The 24,135-nt window shown below is 35.6% G+C and overlaps 1 protein-coding gene across 1 annotated transcript; it reads right to left on the bottom strand.

Moving 5' to 3' along the window:
• Positions 1-439: 439 nt before the first annotated feature.
• LOC104654587 (tubulin alpha chain-like) lies at positions 440-23,620 on the bottom strand. Its single transcript, XM_010353796.1, has 2 exons — positions 23,545-23,620; positions 440-933 (listed from the first exon to the last, which is right to left on the bottom strand). Exons 1-2 carry the CDS (start codon positions 23,618-23,620, stop codon positions 440-442), a joined length of 570 nt encoding a protein of 189 aa, XP_010352098.1.
• Positions 23,621-24,135: the final 515 nt, after the last annotated feature.

Raw genomic sequence — 24,135 nt, 5'->3', positions numbered from 1 at the left:
AGTGAGGTTTTTTTGACAGTTAAAATGGAATTATTAGTTTTTTTTTTTTTTTTGAGATGGAGTCTCGCTGTGTCACCCAAGCTGGAGTGCACTGGCCAGATCTCAGCTCACTGCAAGCTCCACCTCCCGGGTTCACGCCATTCTCCTGCCTCAGCCTCCCGAGTAGCTGGGACTACAGGCGCCTGCCACCTCGCCCGGCTAGTTTTTTGTATTTTTTTTAGTAGAGACGGGGTTTCACCGTGTTAGCCAGGATGGTCTCGATCTCCTGACCTTGTGATCCGCCCGCCTCGGCCTCCCAAAGTGCTGGGATTACAGGCTTGAGCCACCGCGCCTGGCCAATTATTACTTTTATTGACAATTTAGGGGCATAATGGACATTTTCACAGAACAAAAATGAGACAGTCCCAAGACAATGGAGTATAAAAGTATAGCATACAGGTTAATACTCTTCACCCTCATCCTCTCCCTCAGCACTATCTGTTCCAACCTTCTCATAATCCTTTTCAAGGGCAGCCATGTCCTCAAGGGCTTCAGAAAACTCTTCTTCCTCCATCCCCTCACCCACGTACCAGTGAACAAAGGCATGCTTTGCATACATCAGGTCAAACTTGTGGTCCAGGTGAGCCCAGGCCTCAGCGACAGCTGTCGTGTTGTTCAACATGCACACAACTTTCTGTACTTTGGCTAGGTCCCCACTAGGCACCACAGTGGGAGGCTGGTAGTTAATACCAACCCTGAAGCCAGCGGGGCAAAAATCCACAAACTGGACAGTACACTTGGTCTTGATGGTGGCAATGGCAGCAATGACGTTTTTGGGAACCATGTCACCATAGTACAACAGACAGCAAGCCATGTATTTACCATGGCAAGGGTCACATTTCACCAGCTGAATGGTTGGCTCAAAGCAAGCACTGGTGATCTTGCTAAAGTTACCTTTGTGGTTAACTTACATTTCCCTATACACATTATTTACTTACAGTATTTTTAAAATAATTATACAGTGTAAAGGTGGTATAAAAAGCATAATGACTCTATTAATTTTATAATTAAATGCATTCACTTTAAGCATATAAGAGTAGGGATACGGTTTGGCTCTGTGTCCCCACCCAGATCTCATCTCAAAATTATAATCCTCACATGTCAAGGGAGAGACCTGGTGGAAAGTGATGGGATCCTAGGGATAGTTTCCCCCATGCTGTCCTATGATAGTGAGTTCTCATGAGATCTGATGTTTTTTAAAGTGGCCATTTCCCCTGCCCCTTCTCTCTCCTGCCACCGTGAGAAGATGTGCCTTGCTTCCCCTTTCCCCCACCAAGATGGTGTAAGTTTCCTGAGGCCTCCCCAGCCACATGGAACTGTGAGTCAATTAAACCTCCTTCCTTTATAAATTACCAGTCTTGGGCAGTTCTTTACAGCACTGTGAAAACGGACTAATACAGTAGGTATCACTTATGTGAAATGCTAAGGGGTAAATAATCTAAGATAAACAGTTCCAATGTCATTTAATTCCAATGTCATGTACAGCCGTGGAATCTTGCTGAATTCAATTGTCTGCAAACAGTAGTGATTGGTGACATAGGAATACTAGAGTAAATTGGTAGCTATTAACCAAGGTTAGAAGAATGGATATGAGAGGGCAATTGGCTGTCAGTTCATATTCTTTTACTACTTCATTATTTAAAAAGCAAAGTAAAAAGTGCAAATCTCTGCCTTTCTCACTTTGTTCTCTTATTTGAGGAATAAAAGGAGTGAAAATGGAAGCAATGTGTAAGTTCTTTCTTAGTAAAAAGCAGATTATCTTCTCAATACAACTTTAATTAGAAGGCTATACCTGCATAACTTAATAGGAGTAGCTTGATTTTGAATTTGGAGCCCATCTCTAGGAAGCAAATGAACAGAGACCAATAGGAAGGGACTGAAGGGGACAGGAAGGTTAAGGGCTCACCTGGAAACCATATATAATCACAGCTTAATATCTTACAACTGCTTCTTTATCATAAATATAAAAGCAACGTCAGAAGCACCCCACATTTATAGTAAATGTTGATAACATTTTATCATCATGACACCTATTTTTCATTCTTTCTGAGGTAGGCAAAGTCCAAATTTCATGTCTTCCCAGGTTTACTTTTCTAGTTTCATGCATTGACTGCACATTTGATTTTGGGGAACTGTTCCCTCTCTGTGTCAGGTTGGCAAGAGGTAAGAAGTTTCTCACTAGTGATACCTACTCATAGGATGGTTCTGCCTTCCAAATACACCTGGGACCATACATTTAGTGTTTTGTGTTTGCCTATCAGGATGGTTTGCAAATGATATCAGTGGTTGTATCTTCAAAATAGCAGTTTTCAAACTCTTATTTTCCCAGCAATTGAATAATTTTTTCAGATATAATATTCTGTAGAATTCCAAAACATAATTATATATGAAAACACTGATTCAACAGACAGGTAGCTGAAAATGGTAACAGCCTGTGGTATACTCTCACTGCACTCATTATTTATCCAGAAACATGAAAGAGATGGTAAGAAATTTTCATTTCAAAATTTAATCACCAACAATATCTAACTGCTGCTTGTATTTCTCATTATAAACATCAAAGTCAGAAAGGCAAGTACTAAAATTTATAATTCAACAAAATGAAGACATGACCTGCTAGAAATTAAATTCTTATGGGAAAATTGACTATTACATGATAAGACTATGTTCCAAGCAGATTAGTCTGAATCTTACCTGGCGTAAACGTGGGAGGGTCATGTTATTGCATGACTGGGTTACTGATATGGGAAAAATGAGTTATATAAATCTTATAGAAGATACAGTTTACTGTGATAAGCTCAAAGGATGTGCACTTAGCAAATTATACCAAGAGATATCAGGCTGAGGGATATTCAAGGATCATGGATTCTCTATTCTCCTTGGTTCTCCCTATACAAAATTCTATCTAGTTGCAAGAAACCCAGATTAAGGCCTCTTCTAACCCTTTATAATTCAAATTTGTCACCCTGAAACTCCAGGATGATTTCATAACATGATTGCAAAATCCCATTAACCAACCCTTGTAGTAACTTAGTCGCAGTTTTTTTTTCACTTCACCACTAGCGTCCTCTTGCGACACTACCACAGATTATGTAATAATGACCAGGTGTTGTACATGCCCACTATGGGCTGGCTTAGCAGATAGGCCTCAATAAAGCCATCCACATATGTGGGGACTTGCTTATACATCTGAAGAATGAGAGTAAATCAGGCATGACTTTAAAAAAGAAAAAGACCAGAGCTAATATGTATTTTCACTAAGAAATACTTAACAGATGGTCATTTATACACACAGATTTTTATAGAAGCTTTTTTTTTTTTTTTTGAGATGGATTTTCATCCTGTCATCCAGGCTAGAGTACAGTGGCATGATCTAGGCTCACTACTACCTCCGCCTCTTGGGTTCAAGTGATTCTTGTGTACCAGCCTCCTGAGTAGCTGGGACTACAGGCGCCCGCTACCATGCCTGGCTAATTTTTGTATTTTTAGTAGAGATGGGGTTTCACCGTGTTGGTCAGGCAGGTCTTGAACTCCTGAGCTCAAGCAATCTGCCCTCCTTAGCCTCCCAAAATGTTGGGATTACAGGCGTAAGCCACCATGCCTGGCCTATAGAAGCTTAATACTGAGATTTGCACACAAGAATGGTTTGATAAGGCAATACCTTGAAAGGATGTTCACCAAAATGTGTTAAACTCATGTCTATAATACATGTGAGTTAGTAATTTCTAGTATATTCCCAAAGTGTTAAAATATATTAAAATAAAAAATTTGGGTGAAATTATTTGTATGCAACATGCTCAACTATGCAAAGGAATTTCATTTGACCCAGTGATGATTACTCAGGAACTCAGTGGCAGAAATGAAAAGTGGAACTGAGGTCTTCTGTGCTGAAGTCCAGGAATCAAATGAACTAAATTTCCAGTAAGTAGAGCCTAGCACTGAAGTTACAGATTAGAGCTGAATTATTGTAATTTGGTGTAAAACAAAATTCACTTCACTGAATTGGGAACAATTAATTGTTTAAAAATAATACTAAGATATAATTTCCTGTTACTTTGTCTGATGGCTTGGGAATGATAAACAATTGAAATGTAAAGCTATGTGTAGAAATAATCATTAGGCTTTGAAGACAGAACCAGTACTGGTAGAAATTGTAAGCCAGTGTATTTGGCTATAAAATCATCCATAATAATCTTCTTAATAGATTTTGAGCCATCAGATAGATTATAAAGGGTTTGTAAAAAACCAAGTGTCATTTGCTTTTCCTTAAGAAATGCTAAATGCTAAAGTACATTCCCAATAGATGACCATTTTACATGACCATCATTTAAAGAAATCCTTTTCCTCAAAGTAAAATTTAGAACAATCTAGTCTAGACTGAAGGTTTAGGTGGTTATTTGCATCTAATCTCATTCTCATGGAAAATTTTGAGCCACCCCCTCTCCCTATCATGGGGATTTAAGGGATGGCTCAGGCAAGGTGCTCACGTTGGAAATGGATGACAAGGTTTCAGTAGTGGAGGAAGTCATGGGGTGAGTATTCATTAAAGCCATTTAGTTTGCTCACTCAAAAGATAAGTTGAAAGGATGGAAAAGGATCTAGAAATGGAAGACAAAGTTAATAGTAGAATTGAGACAATGTGAAAACAGGTAGACATGGAGCATAAAAGGGTCTCTTACCTTTATTGATTTTCAAGCATGTGATTTTATTAGTTTTGGAAGGTACGTATAAACATATGTTTATGTATATGCAATTATTCTTTTCCTTTTACTGAAGATCCTTGATATCACTGATTAGGGTCAGTGATAGTGGATATAAATCAACAAAGGAACAGATCTCATAAACCAGTTCAATTAAAGAACATTAATAACTAATAATCACATGAGAAGATAGGGCATGTTTAGGCCATTGCATACAAACAGAGGTTACATTTTTAAAAATGTTAAGTTCCAGAATACATGTGCAGGATATGCAGGTTTGTTACATAAGTAAATGTGTGCCATAGTGGTTTGCTGCACCTGGTAACCCATCACCTAGGTATTAAACCCTGCATGCATTAGCTATTTATCCTGATGCTCTCCCTTCCCTCACCCTCTCAACAGGCCTCGGTGTGTGTTGTTCCCCTCTGTGTGTCCATGTATTCTCGCTGTTCAGCTCCCACTTATAAGTGTGAACATGTGGTGTTTGGTTTTCTGTACCTGTGTTAGTTTGCTGAGGATAATGGCTTCCAGCTCCATCCATGCCCCTGCAAAGGACATGATCTTGTTCCTTTTTATGGCTGCATAGTATTCCATGGTATATATGTACCACATTTTCCTTATCCAGCCTATCATTGATGGGCATTTGGGCTGGTTCCATGTCTTTGCTATTGTGAATAGTGCTGCAATGAACATAGGCATACATGTATCTTTGTAATAGAACAATTTATTTTCCAAAGGAAACATTTTATATGAAAAATATACTATCCCTATAATATGTATTTATACCCAGTGGGATAATTCTGGGAGTAAGACAGTGTAATGCAGTTTGTTGGGTTGTTGCAAGGCTTCTAATGTTCTGCTCCCAAACATGACTTTCTTTCTTCATTCTTCTTTTTGACAAGAATACTTACAGACTTGGCAGAGTAGAAACAACGACAGAATATATATTCTTAGTAGATAAACAGGTTATTAAAGTGCGTTTTGATGGGACAGGGCCAAAAAGTATCATGAATAACCAAGTGTTCATTTTATTCCAAGGAGGGTGTTGGGTAAATGACTCTGATTTGGGGCCAGGAGTTAACAACCTGAGCTAGTGGCAAAGGAGACTTGCTGTGTCACTTTGGAAAGCATGTGTTGACGAACATTGTTGCTCTTTCTGATGGCAGTCTTTCTCATCATTTGCCACAGCTGAGAAGGCAGGCATCTCCCACAAAGTAGTTTAGATGACAGATGCTTCTTGCATGGACGCTCTGAGTTAACTACTTTTCTAGAGATTCCTTTCCAGCTCAAGCTGGGATTACAGAAACCATTCAGCAAATGAGCATTGACTGGACCAGCTGCTCCGTATATAACATATTGAGGCTCTTCAACTTGTTTGAAGCCTGGTACAATTTATCTGCACAGGTGCTGCAGGTGGAAAGCTATTAAATTTTCATTTATGTTGGCATTTCACAGGCATTCAAGCTTTCCAGAGCTGGAGCAGGTTGCCATCTTAAATGATTGGATTTATAGGAAGTTCAAATCTTGTGGAGAGAAAAGGGAACATGTAGGCATTGACCTTGTTGGCTCATAATGTCTCCTTGGTTTCTGAACTTATGCAGTGTTTTGTCCTTCCTTCCTTCCAGATGCTGTTGTGCCAGATTCATTAACTGACTAACCCTGCTTTTCATTTTAATAACAAACATTTCTAATGTCCAAATAACAAACTCTGGTCTCAATAGTGACTGCTGACTTTAATCACTGGTTATCTGCTAGTCAGCTCTAGCTTAAAGACTTGCCTGAAGTTATCATTCTGTAATGCTATATGAAAAAAAACTGATTAAAAATGGTACAAAAGACTAGATTAACATATGAATGGATTATTATTTTCACCCAAACACAGATGAAAGAGACACAAATACGATAAATACATCCTATTCTGGAGCAGGGCATGTCTGCTATATATGTATACACACACACTATATATATTATATATAGTGTGTATATATACTGTGTATATATATACTATATATAGTATATATAGTCTTATATATATAGTGTATATATATAGTATTTTATATATAGTGTATTTTATATATATAGTGTGTATATATATTTTATTTTTGAGACAGGATCTTGCTCTGTTTTCCGAGCTTGGAGTCCAGTTGTGTAATCACAGCTCCCTGCAACCTTGAACTCCTGACCTCAAGTAATCTTCCCACCCTGGCCTCCCAAACTGCTGAGATTACAGGCATGACACACTATCCTAGCCTCAGATATATATTTTCTTCCTTTTCATGGGTTATCTTCTCACTCTACTGATAGTGTCCTTGGTATGCAGAAGTTTTAGATTTTGACATAATTCAATTTATCTATTTCCCTTTGCTGCCTTTGCAGTCTTTATTATTTCTTTAATGTTGACTCTCTTCATAGTATTTTTATCATGATGGAAAAATTTTGGTTACTTTGCTGTTTTCTTAAGCTTTATGTTACAGACCTTTAATTAACCTCGCTGCCTGAGATGCTTTTCATTCCTGTAGATTTTGAAGTCCAGCCTGAATTGTAGCTCCTTATGGAGTGCCAGCAAGCAGGCAATAGGGCCAAGGGAGCTTACATGCCAAGTTGACTTCTATTTATGTTCTCTTCAAAATTGGAGTTCTATTCTAAACAGTAACACTTTATTTGGTTGGCTTGGTAGCCTCAGAATTCTACCATCTTTTCAATCTATTTATTCAACATTCACTGGTGCTTATAATTTCAATTTGTGCAGTTTGTTTAATCCCTATTTGTGTCATCTGAAAAATTAATGAGCATATCTCATACCCTCGTCTAGGTCAGGTTTGGGTTTTTTTTGAATATTTTATTATTTAAACTTTTTCCACATCTTTCTCCCCTACTTAATGATTTCTTACCACATTGTTTCATAAATAACCTTTTCAAATCTGTAATTTGAACTAACTCTTAGGTAACTTCTGAATTAGACAAAATTATTCTTTTTTTCTCACTTATAACCCTTTCTGGCACATTTTGTATACAGAATTATGTGTTAACTAAAATTATATCCTTAGTAACCTAAAACTTTAGTGGAACCCTAAAAAGCAAGAAACCCTGAATAATAGTGGGCATTTACGGGTAAGAACAATTCACAGTTTTAGAAACATATTTCCCCATATTACAACACTTCTTAATTGGAAATGACCCAGATATTAAATGAGCATTAAAAGTAACTTTAGGATTTTAATTTATGCAAAAAGTTTACCTAAGACATTTATCCCATTCACTGTACTTATTACTTTTAACAAAGGAGACATGAGATATCAACTAACGTATGTAAGACAAGCATTGGTTTGATCTGGAAAGGTGGGACAACCAAGGTGAGGAGTCTCGGGGCTTTCAGATCACAGGTTGGAGATAAATTGTTGCATTCTTTTGAGTTTCCAATTAGCCTTTCCAAAGGAAGCAATCAGATATGAATTCATCTCAGTGAGACTTTGAATAGAATGGGAGGCAGACTTGCCCTAAGCAGCTCCTAGCTTGAATTAACACTGACATTTTAAAGTATTTAGCAAAGACAAACATAAAATTCAGACAAAATGTATGCTGACAATTCTGAAGGCATTTCTATTTTTATTCCACCAATAATTTTAAGGATAACTTGTTTAGTAAAGTTTTACTTTAAATCACATGAACTTGAAAATTGCTAACACTTATTTACTTAATTTATAAGCACTCTTACTTACAAGCCAATTTGGTAGACACAACATGTAACAATAAGTGTGCATACAAATAAACACATCTAGACATGTATACACACATAAACAAAGATCCATAGCTTGAAACCTTAGCCATGAGATAGCAATACAAGCTTGCTGGTTTTACTTTGCCCCAATAGATAATCCAAGGAAGGCTGTGAACCAAAATTTTGGGTAAAGCAGTCTCCATGGCCATTTGATTTTTTTTGTTTGTTTGTTTGTTTTTTGAGACAGAAGTCTCGCTCTGTCTCCCAGGCTAGAGTGCAGTGGCATGATCTTGACTCACTATAAGTTCTGCCTCCTGAGTTCACGCCCTTCTCCTGGCTCAGCCTCTCAGAGTAGCTGGGACTACAGGTGCCCGCCACCACCCCCGGCTAATTTTTTTGTATTTTTAGTAGAGACAGGGTTTCACCGTGTTAGCCAGGATGGTCTCGATCTCCTGACCTCGTGATCCGCCCGCGTTGGCCTCCCAAAGTGCTGGGATTACAAGCGTGAGCCACTGCACCTGGCCAGCCATTTGATTTTTAAAGGCTAAACCTCCCCAGACTACAGGAGCACTGGGGTCAAACAGTACAAAAGGAGAGCATCACACATTAACCAGGCTCCCTACTTACAACAGGAACACAAAAGCCTGGATACATGCAATGCCATCCCACTTTCCCATTAGACAGTAAACTTCAGATTTTAAACAAATTTGGGACCAAGCAGCATTGCAACTGTGAGAGAAAATTCTAAGGAGGGTTTAATACTAGGCCTCAGAACCTCTGCCAAGAGCCTCTTCTTTTGAGTATGAGGTCCACAGAACCCACAGAGCATCCTCCTGTGGGGTCCAATCTTAGAGTTCCAGATGTCTCTGACCTCAAGTGGTCACCACCTGCAGGTTTCCCCTCCAAAGCATACTATGAGGTTTATAAGAATAGGAAACAGCCACTGTAAGACTCTCCGGGCTGGCTTGCCAAAATATGTTAAGGGTGTCCAGGTTCTTGGCATCTTGAACAAAGAATTGGACAAAATGCACAAATAAAGCAAGGAAGGAATGAAGGGATTGATTGAAAATGGAAGTACACTTCACAGTGTGGGAGCGGGCCCGAGCATAGGGGCTCTAAGGGGAGGTTTGTTTTTTTTTTTTTTTTTTAAATATATATTTTGTAAAGCAGCTAAACCCCTTTTTCAAACAGAAGCTTAAGCGAAAACTCAGTACAGCTGATAAGAGCAGCAGCTGCTCTGTTTGGGGCAAGGGATAAAGAAGTTCAGACTCCTGCTTTCCTTCCTCCAGTTCCTAAAGTTTTTCTTCTGAACTTGGATAGAGACTTTACTCAGAAGAGAAAGACCTGCTAATAAGGTAGGAAATGGAACACAGTCATTCACTCCTTCTTCCCCAGCCCTACTTACATCAAAGCAATTCTGCTTTCATATGTTAAACATATTTAGAAGTCCATGTAACATTCAACTTAAGCAACAGGGTTCTCTGTGTGAAATAGCTGTTCAAAGACCTCTAATCTAGTTCACAGGGCAAAACGTCAACCCATATAGAGCTGAGGACTTGTAACCATGATACAGCTCTATGACACCCCAATGTGGATACTAACCCAGGTGAGTAGCTCACATAGGGAAGATTAAAACGCAGAGGGGGGTCACCTGGCAAAGAGACCAGTTACTGAGACACACAACTCTTAGTTTTGATTCTAGAAATTGTAAACTGGAAGGGAACTCAGAGATCACCTAGCCCAGAAGCTGCAAATGATGTGTTGGTATGTATAACATTTTAAAAATCCATCACCAGCAATTAAAAAAATAAGAAATGAGACACAGGGCTTTTTGGAACTTACCAACAGGGTTGGTCCAGTGAGAGGGGGCTGGACAGAACTGCCACAGCTTGCAGAAAGCATGCAGGTTATATAGCATTTTCACTTATCACCCTTCCCTCAACTACCTCCACCTGACAATCTTCATTTAATCCAAACAAAGGGCCTTGATCACCTGTACAGCCTGTGTTCCATGGGATGGGCAAGGGCCTCGGATGTTTCTTATAGATAACGAATTAATCTCCAGGTTGGTCATGCTCAAAAGTCTGAATTCACAATGCCCATGTATACATCTGTCATATGTGGGCATTCTCAGGGTGTGCTTAAGTTATCACTGTCAGGTTCATCTGTCATCTGCCATAAACTTTTTGTGCTTAACGTAATGCCCTTGAGATTCATCCATGTTGTAGCATGTGATCAGATTTCTGTCTTTTTAAAAATGATGTAATATTTGCAATATAAACATCATAAAAGTATATAGTCACTAGCCTATCCAAGGTCAATGCTAAAGAAAAAATCTTAAAAGCAGCTAGAGAAAAAGGTCAGATCATGTACAATGGGAAGCCCATCAGGCCAACAGCAGATTTCTCAGCAGAAATATTACAAGCCAGGGGAGACTACTTTCAACATTATTAAAGAAAAGAAATTTCAAGCAATAATTTTATATCTTGCCAAACTAAGCTTCATCAGTGAAGGAGAAATAAAATCTTTTCCAGACAAGCAAATGTTAAGGGAATTTGTTACCACTGCACCAGCATTACGAGAGAGATCTTTAAGGGAGTTCTAAACATGGAATCAAAAGTATAATACCTGCTACCACAAAGATGCACTTAAGTAAATAGCCTATAGATCCTATAAAGCAACCACCTGATAGAAAATATAAAGCAACCACCTAACAACTTTCAATAGGATCAAACCTTAATATCAACTTAAACCGTGAATGTAAATGGTCTAAATGTTCTACTTAAAAGTCTCAAAGTGACAATTTGGATTAAAAACCAGAACCCATCTGTCTGCTGTCTTTAAGAGACCCATGTCACTGACAACATTCACAGACTCAAAGTAAAGTTGGAGAAAGATCTATCGCTGAAACAGAAAACAAAAAAAGAGATGAGGTTGCTATTCTTGTATCAGATAAAACATACTTTAACAACAGTGAAAAAGACAAAGAAGGAGATTACGTAATGATGCGGGGTTCAATTCAACAAGAAGACAATTATCTTACATATATACACAACTAACATTGGAGCACCCAGATTAACAAAACAAGTACTTCTAGATCTACAAAAGACTTAGACTGCCACTCAATAGGAGACTTCAACACCTCACTGACAGTATTGGACAGATCATCAAGGCAGAAAACTAGTAAATAAATTCTAGACTTAAATTTGATATTTGACCAATTGGACCTAAAAGACCTAATAGAATATTCCACTCATCAACCACAGAATATACATTATTTTTATCTGTATGTGCTACATATTCCAAGATTAGAACACTTTTTTTTTGCTGGCCAAAAGCAAGTCTCAATAAATAAAAAAAAAAAAAAAAAAGAAATCATTCCAACCATACTCTCCAATCACAATGGAATAAAAATAGAAATAAATACCAAGAAGATCCCTCAAAATCACACTATTGCACGGAAATTCAACAACTTGTTCCTGAGTTAATTTTGGGTAAGCAATGAAATTAAGGCAGAAATTTAAAAAATTCTTTGCAATAAATGAAAATAAAGACCCAACATACCAAAATCTCTGGGATGCTGCGAAGGAAGTGTTAAAAGTTTACTGCACTAAATGCCTACCTCAAAAACTTAGAAAGATCTCAAATTAAGAATCTAACATCACACCTAATATAAATAGAAAAAAAGGACAAACCACAAAACTAGCAGAAGAAAAACAACTAAAATCAGAGAACTGAATGACATTGAGACCCAAAAATCTACACACAGAATCAATAAATCAAAAGTTGGTTTTTGAGAGGATAAACAAGATTGATAGACTGCTAGCTATGTTAACAAAGAAAAAAAGAGAGAAGATTCGAATAGGCATAATCAGAAATGTCAAAGGTGATATTACAACTGATCCCACAGAAACAGAAAGTTCCTAGAAACACACAACTTCCTAAGACTAAACCAAGAAGAGACAAACATCCTGAACATGTCAATAATGAGTAATGAAATTAAATTAGTAATAAAAATTATACCAACCAAATAAAGCCCTGGACAAGATGGATTCACAGCCCAATTCTACCAAACATACAAAGAGGAGCTGTTATGAATCCTACTTACTATTCCCAAAAATCAAGGAAGAAGGACTCCTCCATAACTCATTCTATAAACCAGTATCATTCTGATATTAAAATCTGGCAAACACACAACAAAGAAAATTTCAAGCCAACATTCCTGATGAACATATGATATGATTTAGATCTGTGTCCCCACCAAATCTCATGTTGAATTATAGGCTCCAATATTGGAAGTGGGGTCTGGTGGGAGGTGGTTGGATCATGGGGGTGGATTTCTCAGAATAGTTTAGCACCATCCCCTTGATGCTGTTCTCATGATATTGAGTTCTCATGAGATCTAGTTCTATGAAACTATGCAGCAAGTCCCTCCTCACTCTCTCTTCCTTCTGCTCCAGCCCTGTGAAATGTCTGCTCCATTTTACCTTCCACCATGACTGTAAGTTTCCTGAGGCCTCCCTAGAAGGTAAGCAAATGCCAGCATCATGCTTCCTGTACAGGCTGCATAATTGTGAGCCAATTAAACCTATTTTCTTTATAAATGACTCAATCTCAGGAAGCAATGTGAACACAGACTAATACAGAAAAATTTTATAGGAATTTTTATAGCAACCTGAGGTCAGACTAATACAGAAAATTGGTACTCAGAAGTGGGGCATTGCTTATAGATATACCTGAAAATGTGAAAGTGACTTTGGAACTGGGTAATGGGCAGAGGTTGGAAGAGTTTGGGGACTCAGAAGAAGATAGATGAGGGAAAGTTTGAAACTTTCTAGGGACTAGCTGAATGTTCATAACCAAAATGCTGATAATCAAACGTACAATGAAGTCCAGGCTGATGAAGTCTCAGGTGGAAATGAGGAATTTTTTGGGAACTAGAATAAGATTACTTTTGTTATGCCTTAGCAAAAACTTGGCTGCAGTTTGCCTCTGTCCTAGGGATCTGTGGAACTTTGAACTTGATAGTGATGATTTAGGTTATCTGGTGGAAGAAATTTCTAAGCAACAAAGCATTCCGGAAATAGCCTGGCTGCTTCTAAAAGCCTGTTCTTATATGTGTTAGCAAATAAATGACCTGAAGTTGGAACTGATACTTAAAAGGGACACAGAATATAAAAGTGTAAAAAATTTGCAGCCTGGCCATGTGGTAGAAAAACCCATTTTCATAGGAGGCATTCAAGCAAAAATTTGCATGAGTAAAAAGGAGTCAAGTAGTTAAGACAATGGTGGAAAGGCCTCAAAGGCATTTCAGATAATATATAAAGAACTTAAGCAATTGAGCAAGCAAAAAACCAAATAACCCCATTAAAAAAATGGAAAAAAGACATGAATGGACACTTCTCAAAAGAAGATGTACATGTGGCCCACAAACATGTAAAATGCTCAACATCACTAATCATCAGAGAAATGTACATCAAAGCCACAATGAGATACCATCTCACACCAGTCAGTATGGCTATTATTAAAAAGTCATAAAATAACAGATGCTGGTGAGGTTATGGAGAAAAGGGAATGCTTGTATACTGTTGGTGGGAAAGTAAATTAGTTCAACCACTGTGGAAAGCAGTTTGGAGATTTTTCAAAGCACTTAAAACAGAACAACCATTGAACACAGAAATCCCATTACTGGGTATATACCAAAGGAATATAAATTATTCTACCAAAAAGACACATGCACTTCTATGTTCCTGAAGCACTATTTGTAGTAGCAAAGACACAAAATTAGCCCAGGTGTGCATCAGTGGTGGACTGGATAAAGAAAAATTGGCACAAATACACCATTGAACACTATGAAGCCATTAAAAAGAATGAAATCATGTCTTTACATCAATATGGATGCAGCTGGAGGCCATTATCCTAAGTGAGTTAACTCAGGAACAGAAAACCAAATACTACATTTGGTTTTCTCACTTATAAGTGGAGCAAAACATTGGGTACTCATGGACATAAAGATGGCCACAATAGACACTGGGAACTATTAGAGAAGTGGAAAGAGTCAAAAAACAATTTTGTACTATGCTCACTACCTGGGTGATGGAATTATTCATACCTCAAATCTCAGCATCACACAATATACTCATGTAACAAACCTGCACATATACACCCTGAACCTAAAAGTTGAAATTACTAAAAATGGCATAATAGTTCATTTTATGTGTATATATACCACATTATCTTGATCCATTCATCTTTTAATGGACATTTGCATTGCTTCCACCTCTTAGCTATTGTAAATAATGCTGCTGTGAACATAAGTGTGCAGAGATCTCTTTGAGATCCTGCATTGATTTCTTTTGGATATATACCCAAATGTGGGATGGCTGTATTATAAATTATTTTAAATTTTTTGAGGAACCTTCATACTTCTTGCCACAGTGGCTGCATCGTTTTACAATCCTACTCAAATTGCAAAGGTGTTCCATTTCTCCACATCCTCACAAACCCTTTTTTTTTATTCTTTTGAAAATACCCATCCTAATCGAGCGTATTTCACTGTGGTTTTAATGTGCATTTCTCTTGCGATTATTATCTTTTCATATTCTAGTTGGCCATTTGTATTTTTTTTTTGGATAATTATCTATTCAAGTTATTTACCAATTTTTAAATCAGGTTATTTGGTTTTTTGGTTGTTGAGTTGTAGAAGTTGTTTATATATTCTGGTTATTAACCCCTTTTCAGAAATACAATTCGTGAATATTTTCTCCTATTCCATATCTTTACTTTTCTATCTGTTGATTATTGTTTTGATGAGAAGTTGTTTTAAATTGTGACATAGTCCTATTTGTCTATTTTGCTTTTTTGTCTGTGCTTTGCTGTCTTATCTAAGAAATCGTTGCCAAATTCAGTATCCTGTAGCATTTACCCTATGTTATCTTTTAGGAGTTTTACAGTGTTAGGTCTTATGTTTAGATCTTTATCATTTTGAGTTAATTTTTATATATGCTGTAAGGTAAGGGTCCAACTTCATTCATTTCCATGTCACTATCCTATTGTTTCAATACCATTTGTTGCAGAGATTATCCTTTTTCCATTGTATATTCTAGGCACCCTTGTCAAAGACTACTTGATCATTTACATATGGGTTTATTCTGGACTCTGTTCTGTTTCATTGGTTTATATGCCTTTCTTATGGCTATAACATACTGTTTTGATTACTGTTGCTTTGTAATAATTTTGAAATCAGGAAGTGTGATGCCTCCAATCTTGTTTTCTTTTTCAGGATTGTTTTGGCTATTTGGGTTCCCTTGAGATTCCACACGAATTTCAGATTTTTTTTTTTTTCTGTAATACGTCTGTAAAATATGCCATGGCAATTTTGATAGGAATTGCATTAAATTTGTAGATCACTTTGGGTAATATGGACATTTTAACAATATTAAGTCTTCCAATCTATGAGCATGAGATATCTTTTTATTTGTGTGTATTTTCTTTAAGCAATATTTTGTAGTTCTTGGTGTCTGTTTTAAACCTCTTTGGTTAAACTTATTCTTATGTATTTTATCCTTTTGGGTGCTATAGTAAATGGGATTTTCTTAATTTTATTTTCAATTTATTCATTATTAATACATAGAAATGCAAGTGATTTTTATAAGTTGATTTTGTATGCTACAAATTTGCTGAAAGCATTCGTTAGTTTTAACTTTTTTTGTTTGTGGAATCTTTAGAGTTTTCTCCATAAAAGATCATGTCATCAGTGAACAGAGATAATTTTACTTCTTTCTTTCCAATTTGGATGCATTTTATTGTATTTCTTTTTTATTTTATATTTTTTCCCAATTGCTCTGGCTGGGACTTTTAGTACTATGTTGAACAGCAGTAATAAGAATGGACATTCTTGCTTTCTTCCTGATCTTAGAGGAAAAGTTTCAGTCTTTCACCACTGACTATGACTTTAGCTGTGGGCTTTTCAAAATTTATTTTTATTATGTTAAGGTAGTTTCCTTTTATTCCTACTTTGTTGAGTGTTTTTGTCATGAAAGACTGTTGAACTTTGTCAAATGCTTTTAAAACAATTTTAATTTTATTTTAAATTGACATAAAATTGTATGTATTTATTATGTACAACATGGTGTTCTGAGATATATACATTGTGGAATTGCTAAATCTAGCGAATTAACATATGAATTACCTCAAAAAGTTACCATTTTTTGTGGTAACAGCACTTATAATCTACTATCAGAATTTTTTAAGAATACAATACATTGTTATTAACTAGTCACCATGTGTAACAATAGATCTCTTAAAATTATTCATCATAGCTAACTGAAATTTTGTATCTTTTGACCAACACTTTCCATACACCACACCTCCACCATTGCAACAGCATCTAGTAACCACCAATCTACTCTCTACTTTATTAGATCAACTCTTTTAGATTCCACATATAAGTGAGATCATGCAGTATTTGTTTTCTGTGCCTGGCTTATTTCACGTAACATAATGTCCTCTAGGCTCATTCATGTTCTTGCAAATGACAAGATTTCCTTTTTTTTTTTTTTTTTTAATCACTGACTAGTATTTCCCTGTGTATATATACTATTTTTTCTTTATTCATTTATCTGTTGATGGACACTTAGATTGATTTCATATCTTAACTGTCAGGTTGGTGCAAAAATAATTGTGTTTTTTGCCACTGAAAGTAATATTTTGGATAATGCTGTAATGAACATGAGAGTGCAGCTATCCCTTTGACATACTGACTTCCTCTTTTTGGATGTATATCCAGTAGTTGAATTGCTTGATCATATAGTGATTCTATTTTTGTTTTTTTAAGGAACCTCCATACTGTTTTCTATAATGGCTATACAAATTTACTTTCCTACCAATAGTTTGCAAGGGTTCCCTTTATCCACATGTTCATCGACACTTGTTATCTTTTGTCTGTTAATAGCCATTCTAACAGGTGTGAGGTAATATCTCATTGTAGTTTTCATTTGCATTTTCTAGATGATAAGTGTTGAGGATTTTTTAATATATCTGTCAGCCTTTTGTATATCTTCTTTTGATAATTGTCTATTCTGTTTCTTTGTTCATTTTGTATTTTTAAGACAGGATTTCAGTTTTTTTTTTTTTTTTTTTTTTTTTCTGTGGCTGAGGTGCAGTGGTGCAATCACGGCTCACTGATGCCTTGCCCTGGGCTGAAGTGATCCTCCCACCTCAGCCTCCTGAGTAGCTGGGACTACAGGCACACACCACCACACCTGGCTAATTTTTTAATTTTGTGGAGATAAGATCTTACTCTTTTGCCCTGACTAGTCTTGAAAATCTAGACTCAAGTGATCCTCCCTCCTTGGCCCAAAAAGCTGGAATTATAGACTTGAGTCACTCTACACAGCCTCTTTGCCCATTTTTAATTCAGATTATTTGTTCTCTTGGTATTAAGTTTTTATGTTTCTTATACATTTTTAATATCAATCCTTTATTAGATGTGTACTTTGTGAATATTTTCTCCCTTTCTATAGGTTGTTTCTATATTCTGTTGATTGTTTCCTTTGCTGAGTAAAAGCCTTTTAGGTTAATATAGTCTCATTTTTCTCTTTTTGTTTTCATTTGCTATGCTTTTGAGGTCTTAGCCAAAAGATCTTTGCCTATATTAATGCCCTGGAGTGTTTCTCAAATGTTTTCTTCTAGAATTTTTACAGTTTTAGGTCTTATGTTTAAGTCTTTAATCCATTTTGAGTTGATTTTTTTATACGCTGAGAGATAGGGATCTAGTTTCATTCTTCTGTATAGGGATCTCCACTTTTCCAGCACCATCTATTAAAGAGGATATGCTTTTCACAGTGTATGTTCTTGGACTCTTTGATAAAAATCAGTTGGCTGTAAATCTATATTTATGTTTTGGTTCTCTATTCTCTTCCATTGGTCTAGCAATGTGGTTGTTTTTATAGCAGTACTGTGCTGTTTTGGTTAGTATAGCCTTGTAATTCAGGTAGTATGATACTCCCAGCTTTGTTCTTTTGCTCACAATGACTTTGACTATTCAGATTCTTTTTTGGTTCCATATAAATTTTAGAATTGTTTTTTCAATTACTATGAAAAATGTCATTGGTGAGCCTGCCGTGGTGGCTCACACCTGTAATCCCAGCACTTTGGGAAGCTGATGTGGGTGAATCACCTGAGGTCAGGAGTTCAAAACCAGCCTGACCAAATGGTGAAACCCCATCTCTACTAAAAATACAAAAATTAGCCAGGTGTGGTGGCATGTGCCTGTAATCCCAGCTACTTGGCAGGTTGAGACAGGAGAATAACTTGAACCCAGGAGGTAGAGGTTGCAGTGAGCTGAAATTGTGCCACTGCACTCCAGCCTGGGCAACAGAAAGAGACTCCAAAAAATCAAAAAGGAAAAAAAAAAGAAAAACATAAAAAGAAGAAAAATGTCATTAGTATTTTTGATAGGAATTGCATTGAATCTGTAAATTGCTTTAGGTAGTATGGCTATTTTAACAATATTAATTCTGCCTGTTTATTAGCATGTGATATCTTTTAATTTGTTAGCATAGCTTTCAATACCTCTCATCAACATTTGTAATTTTCCTTATAGAGACCATTTATGTCCTTTGTTAAATCTATTCTTAGGTGTTTTTTTTTTTTTTTTTTTTTTTTGTAAATGTTATAAATGTGATGTTTTCCTTATTTTTTTCAGATAGTTTGCTGTTATGGTATTAAAATGCTGCTGATTTTTGTATGTTGCTTTTGTATCCTGCAAGTTGTTTATTAGTTCTCACAGTTTTTGGTGGCATCTCTGGGATTTTCTACATATTAGATCATATCATCTGCCCATAGGGACAATTTAACCACTTTTTTCCAAATTGTAGGCCTTTTCTTAATTTCTCTTACCTAACACTTCCGGTCAGGACTTCTGGTATGTTGAATAGAAGAGGCAAGAATTAGCATCCTTCTCTTTTCTAGATATTAGAGAAAGTTTCAACTTTTCCTCATGAAGTGCTATATAAATTGGGTGTTTGTCATGTATAGTGTCCATTTGGTTGAGGTATACCCCTTCTATACCTATTTTTTTGATAATTTTCATTATAAAAATGTTGAATTATGTCAAATCCTTTTCCGTACCTATTGAAATAATCATATGGCTTTTGTCCCTTATTCTGTTAATGGCATATATCATATTTATAGATTTGTTTATGATGAACTATACTTGAAACCCTGGGATGAACCACATTTTATCATGGTAAACGTTCTTTTCATTGTGCTGTTGAATTTGGTTTGATAGTATTTTTTTGAGGATTTTTGCATCTATCTTCATCAAAGATATCGTCCTGTAATTTTGTTTCCTTATAACATCGATGTCTGGCCTTGGTATCAGGGTAAAACTGACATTTTAAAATGAGTATGAAAGAATTCTCTTCCTTCCAATATTATGGAATAATTTGAGAATTAGCATTAGTTCTTTAAAAATTATGTGGTAGAATTCAGCAGCAGAGAAGCCATCCAGTCGTGGTCTATCTTTGTTGGAAGACTTCATTACTGCTTTAACCTCATCACTTGTTATTGATCTGTTCAGGAGTCTCATTCTTTCTTATTTAATTTTGATGTATTGCATGTGTCCAGGAATTTATTCATTTTTCTCTAGATTTTCCAATTTTTTGATGTATAGTTGTTCATAATAGTTTCTAAAAATCCTTTGTATTATTGTGTCATCAGTTGTGATGTCTTTTTTGTTTCTGATTTTATTTATTTGGTTCTTGTCTTGTTTTTTAGTCTAGATAATGATTTGTCAATATTGCTTAATTTTTCAAAAAATTAACTTTACTCTGGTACAATTTTGAAATGTCTATGTAATGTAGTACCATGCAGGTATTCAAGATAATTAGGTATATATTTTTGTGATGCTATGTTGCAACATATGTGATGCTATGTTGCAACGTTCACTGAGTGAAGAAAGGAAGTTACAGAATAACATATTAAGTATAGTATCATTTGTTTACAAAAAATGAAGACAAGAAAGGAAATATTGCTTATGTGTGCTTTTATGTGTATTCTTTATGGAGGGATACAAAATAAATTGTTAATAATGATTTTAAAAACAAAACTGACTTTACATTTCTTATTTAGTATTTTGTAGTCTCTATTTTAATTTTACTTATCTTTTCAAAAAACTAATTTTAATTTTGTTGATCTTTTGTATTGTATATTTAATTTCAATGTCATTTCTTTCTCCTCTTATCTTTATTATTTTTATCCTTCTAGTAGTTTTGGATTTGTTTTGTTCTTGCTTTTCTAATTCCTTGAGATACATTATTAAGATGTTTTTTAAAAGTTTTCTACATTTTTGATGCGGAAATTTAGTGTTACAAACTTCCCTCTTACCTGCTTTTCCTATATCCCATAGGTTTTAGTATGTTGTATTTATATTTTTATTTGTTTCAAAAAGTTTAAATGGCATATTGGGTATACAGGAGCATGTTGTTTAATTTCCATGTATTTGTAGTTTCTAAAGGTCTTCTTGTTATTGATTTTTAGTTTTATTCCCTTGAGGCCAGAAAAACTGCTTAACATGATTTAATTTTTGTAAACTTGTTGAGACTTTTGGCCTTACATGTAGTCTATCCTGGAGAATGTTTTATGTGCTGATGAGAGGAGTGTGTATTCTGCCTGAAGTGAATGAAATGTTCTATAAATGTCTATTAGGTCCGTTTGTTCTATAGAGGAGTTCAAATCTAGGGTTTCTTTGTTGATTTTCTGTCCAGATGGCCTTTCTAATAATGAGAGTGTAATGTTGAAGTCCCTTTCTATTATTATATTAGGGCCTATCTCCCCCTTTAGATCTATCAATATTTGCTTCATGTGTCTGGGTGCTTCATTGTTGGGGGCATATATATTTATAATTGTTATAGTGTCTTGATGAATTCATCCTTTTATCATTATATAATGATCTTTGTCTCTTTTTTACAGTTTCTGACTTAGACTCTATTTTATCTCATATAAATATAGCTACTTCTCTTTGATTTTGGTATACATTTGCATAGAATATCTTTTCCCATCCCTTTACTTTAAGTCTATGTGTGACATTCCAGGTGTATGTTTTTTGCAGGCAGTGTTTCTTTAGTTTCTTTTTTTATCCTGGTTGTTTTGAATATTCTTTGTTACTTTATTCCTCTTTTTATTGTTTATTTTTGTGGTTTGGTATGTTTCTGTATTGATAAAGTTTGATTCTTTTCTTTTTCTCATTTGTGCATCTGCTATATCAGTGAGTTTTATACCTTCAGTTGTTTCCTTATGTTAATTATCATCCTTTTTTTTCCCAGATACAAGATTTCTTCTAGCTAGCTCAAAGGCCTTTTGAAACAAAAGACCAGAGATTCTCTCACACAAGAGTAAGAAAGTGGAGTTTATTTTAAGACTATGTATTATAAGAGCTAGAAATATATTTGAGTTCTGAAGCATCTTTAAAGTCCAGTTAGTCTCTTATAGCCAAGTTGGCAGGGCTAATTTTTTCACAAAGATAAAAGGGAGAGGTATTGTGGATAAGCTGTAGAATGCTTCAAGATTTATCCAGTACAGATTTATATGGAAGCTAGCCAGGTGTCTTTAGCACTTTTACAAAATTGTGTCAAACAGTTGCTTATTTATTTTAGAGTTGTTTAAAACTTGTTTCAGCCTCTATTTTTTGCATTATTGAAACATTCTATCATGAGTGCACTTCACAACAGACTCTCTTTCACCGTCCCTTAATATGTTTTGTAACTAAAATATAGAATTAACTGGACATGAGGGAGATAGTTTATGATTAAGAAGAAGTGTCATTACCAAAATTTGTAATTTTATTTAGTGTAGTTATTTATAGAAAATGGACTGTTATCTTGGGATTTGGTGTTAACTATTCAAATTATGATATGCACAGAGACTTAAAATTATTGTAAATACAACAAGTTATCTAATTTAGTAGAGTTAATCAGCTATTGCACAAATTCCTTAGTCATTTTTGTAAAAGTCATAGCTGGGTATAATAATCGAAGATAGAAATTATTTTCATGGTATCCATCCACATTCATTCTGTAACGATGCTGTGGGTTGTAAAAAGCCTGACAAAAGAGCTGTATTTTGTGTACTTTCAAGTGACTTTTTGTGGCAAAGTGTTTACTTGTATAATTTACAAGCAAGTTCAGGTTTAAAAACAAGTACATTTGGATATGTATATGTGAAAATCAGTTTTTCACCTTAGGATTTTATAACTAGGTTCAATGACTATATACTCTTTCAATGCTCAATGGCTTCTATTTTGTATATATATTTACCTTTACATGCCTGCCTAACAAATCTTAAAAATCAAGGCTATTACAGTGTGTTAGGTTTTAATATTCTGTATAGTCATATGAATTGCTTTCAACTAGTTTTAGCAACAAAAATAGCATTTTATGTTTTCATTCGGTGCCTTCACATCCTCCCAATAATACACTTTTTTTTCTTCTCTACGTCTTCCGAAATGGGTCTACTTTGTGCCCACTAAACAATAAAGACCAAGTTTTAAGTATTGTTTTCCTTCACCTCAGCTTTGCCTGGACTGTTTTCTCAACTCTGATTATTATTCATGAATTTGTTCATGGGTTTGTTCTTACTTTTGAATTTTCCTCAGCTTTCTTTTGCTATTCTCTTTAATATGTGCCATTAACACATATATGTAAATACTTAAATTCTTCAGAAAAAATAAAATTGTCTTTTCTGCCTACTTTGTTAACAGTCTCTGAATATTCCCTGCCAGACACTGTGGCCATGGTAGGTCTTTAAGAACCTGTGGGAATGAATGACACCTGGTAAGCAGGTGTTCTCTGAGCTGGTTTTCCACTGTGCCCATTGTTGATACCCTTGCTTTATGACCTGGTTTCTGACCTCAGATATTGGCTACTTTCTAAGACTCTGCTTAACTTTGGTGCCAGTGTGTTCCTTGATCTGACTTTCCTCTTAAATTTTTGCTATCTTGAATGGGGTTTTGTGGATAACCCCTTTCTTGTTTTTGCACTCTAGTAAATTAAACTCCCCATAGCTAAATGAAGACATATCCCTAACCTGGAGCTTTTACCAAGCAGCAGTTCTTTTTGGATCTCTGGTATTGAGGACTCTCTTTTTTCCCCAGGGCAGTCATTACGATTAATTCACAGGATCACAGGAGAGGACCTTTTAGGTCCATTTAGGTACATTCTGGAATGTAAGACTATCCTGTGGAATAGTGGGATAAAACGTGTAAAATGCTCTCACAGGCATGCTTTATCTGTGAGAACCTGAGAGCAGAAAAGCTTTGGTAATTAATCTGATAGGTTCTGGGATGGGTATTGGACTTTGGTGGTGATGAGTGAAGAGATTGTTATTTGAATGTGAAGAGAGCTGTATGTGCTTTTCCATCTCTGAGCAGGGAGTGTAAAATCTATTTAGAGATGTAGCCATCAGCCAAAAGTGAGAAGTCTCTTAAAACAAGCAAAAAAGGCACTGCTAATAATTTTGATTCCTGCACCAAGCGCTCTATAAAAGTGGTGCTAAAAATGCCACTCTTAGCAAATTGTATTTCACTATAATTTAAAGCATGTTACAACTTCTTCAAGTGATAAAGCTAGAGAACAAAGTGTTTGAGAATGTTTAATATTGGGATTTACATTTGAGTTA

The sequence above is a fragment of the Rhinopithecus roxellana genome, chromosome 3 (assembly GCF_007565055.1).
Source record: "Rhinopithecus roxellana isolate Shanxi Qingling chromosome 3, ASM756505v1, whole genome shotgun sequence".
NCBI classification, from domain to species: Eukaryota; Metazoa; Chordata; class Mammalia; order Primates; family Cercopithecidae; genus Rhinopithecus; species Rhinopithecus roxellana.
Note: the sequence above shows the minus strand (reverse complement) of the source record. Positions and strands in the feature narration are given on the sequence as shown.

Coding starts and splice junctions, on each gene's coding strand:
- LOC104654587 (XM_010353796.1), bottom strand. CDS start 23,620: ATGACTGCCCTGGGGAAAAAAGAGAGTCCTCAATACCAGAGATCCAAA. Junction 934..23,544: donor CTGCTTGGTAAAAGCTCCAG/GTTAGGGATATG, acceptor TTAACCACAAAG/GTAACTTTAGCAAGATCACC.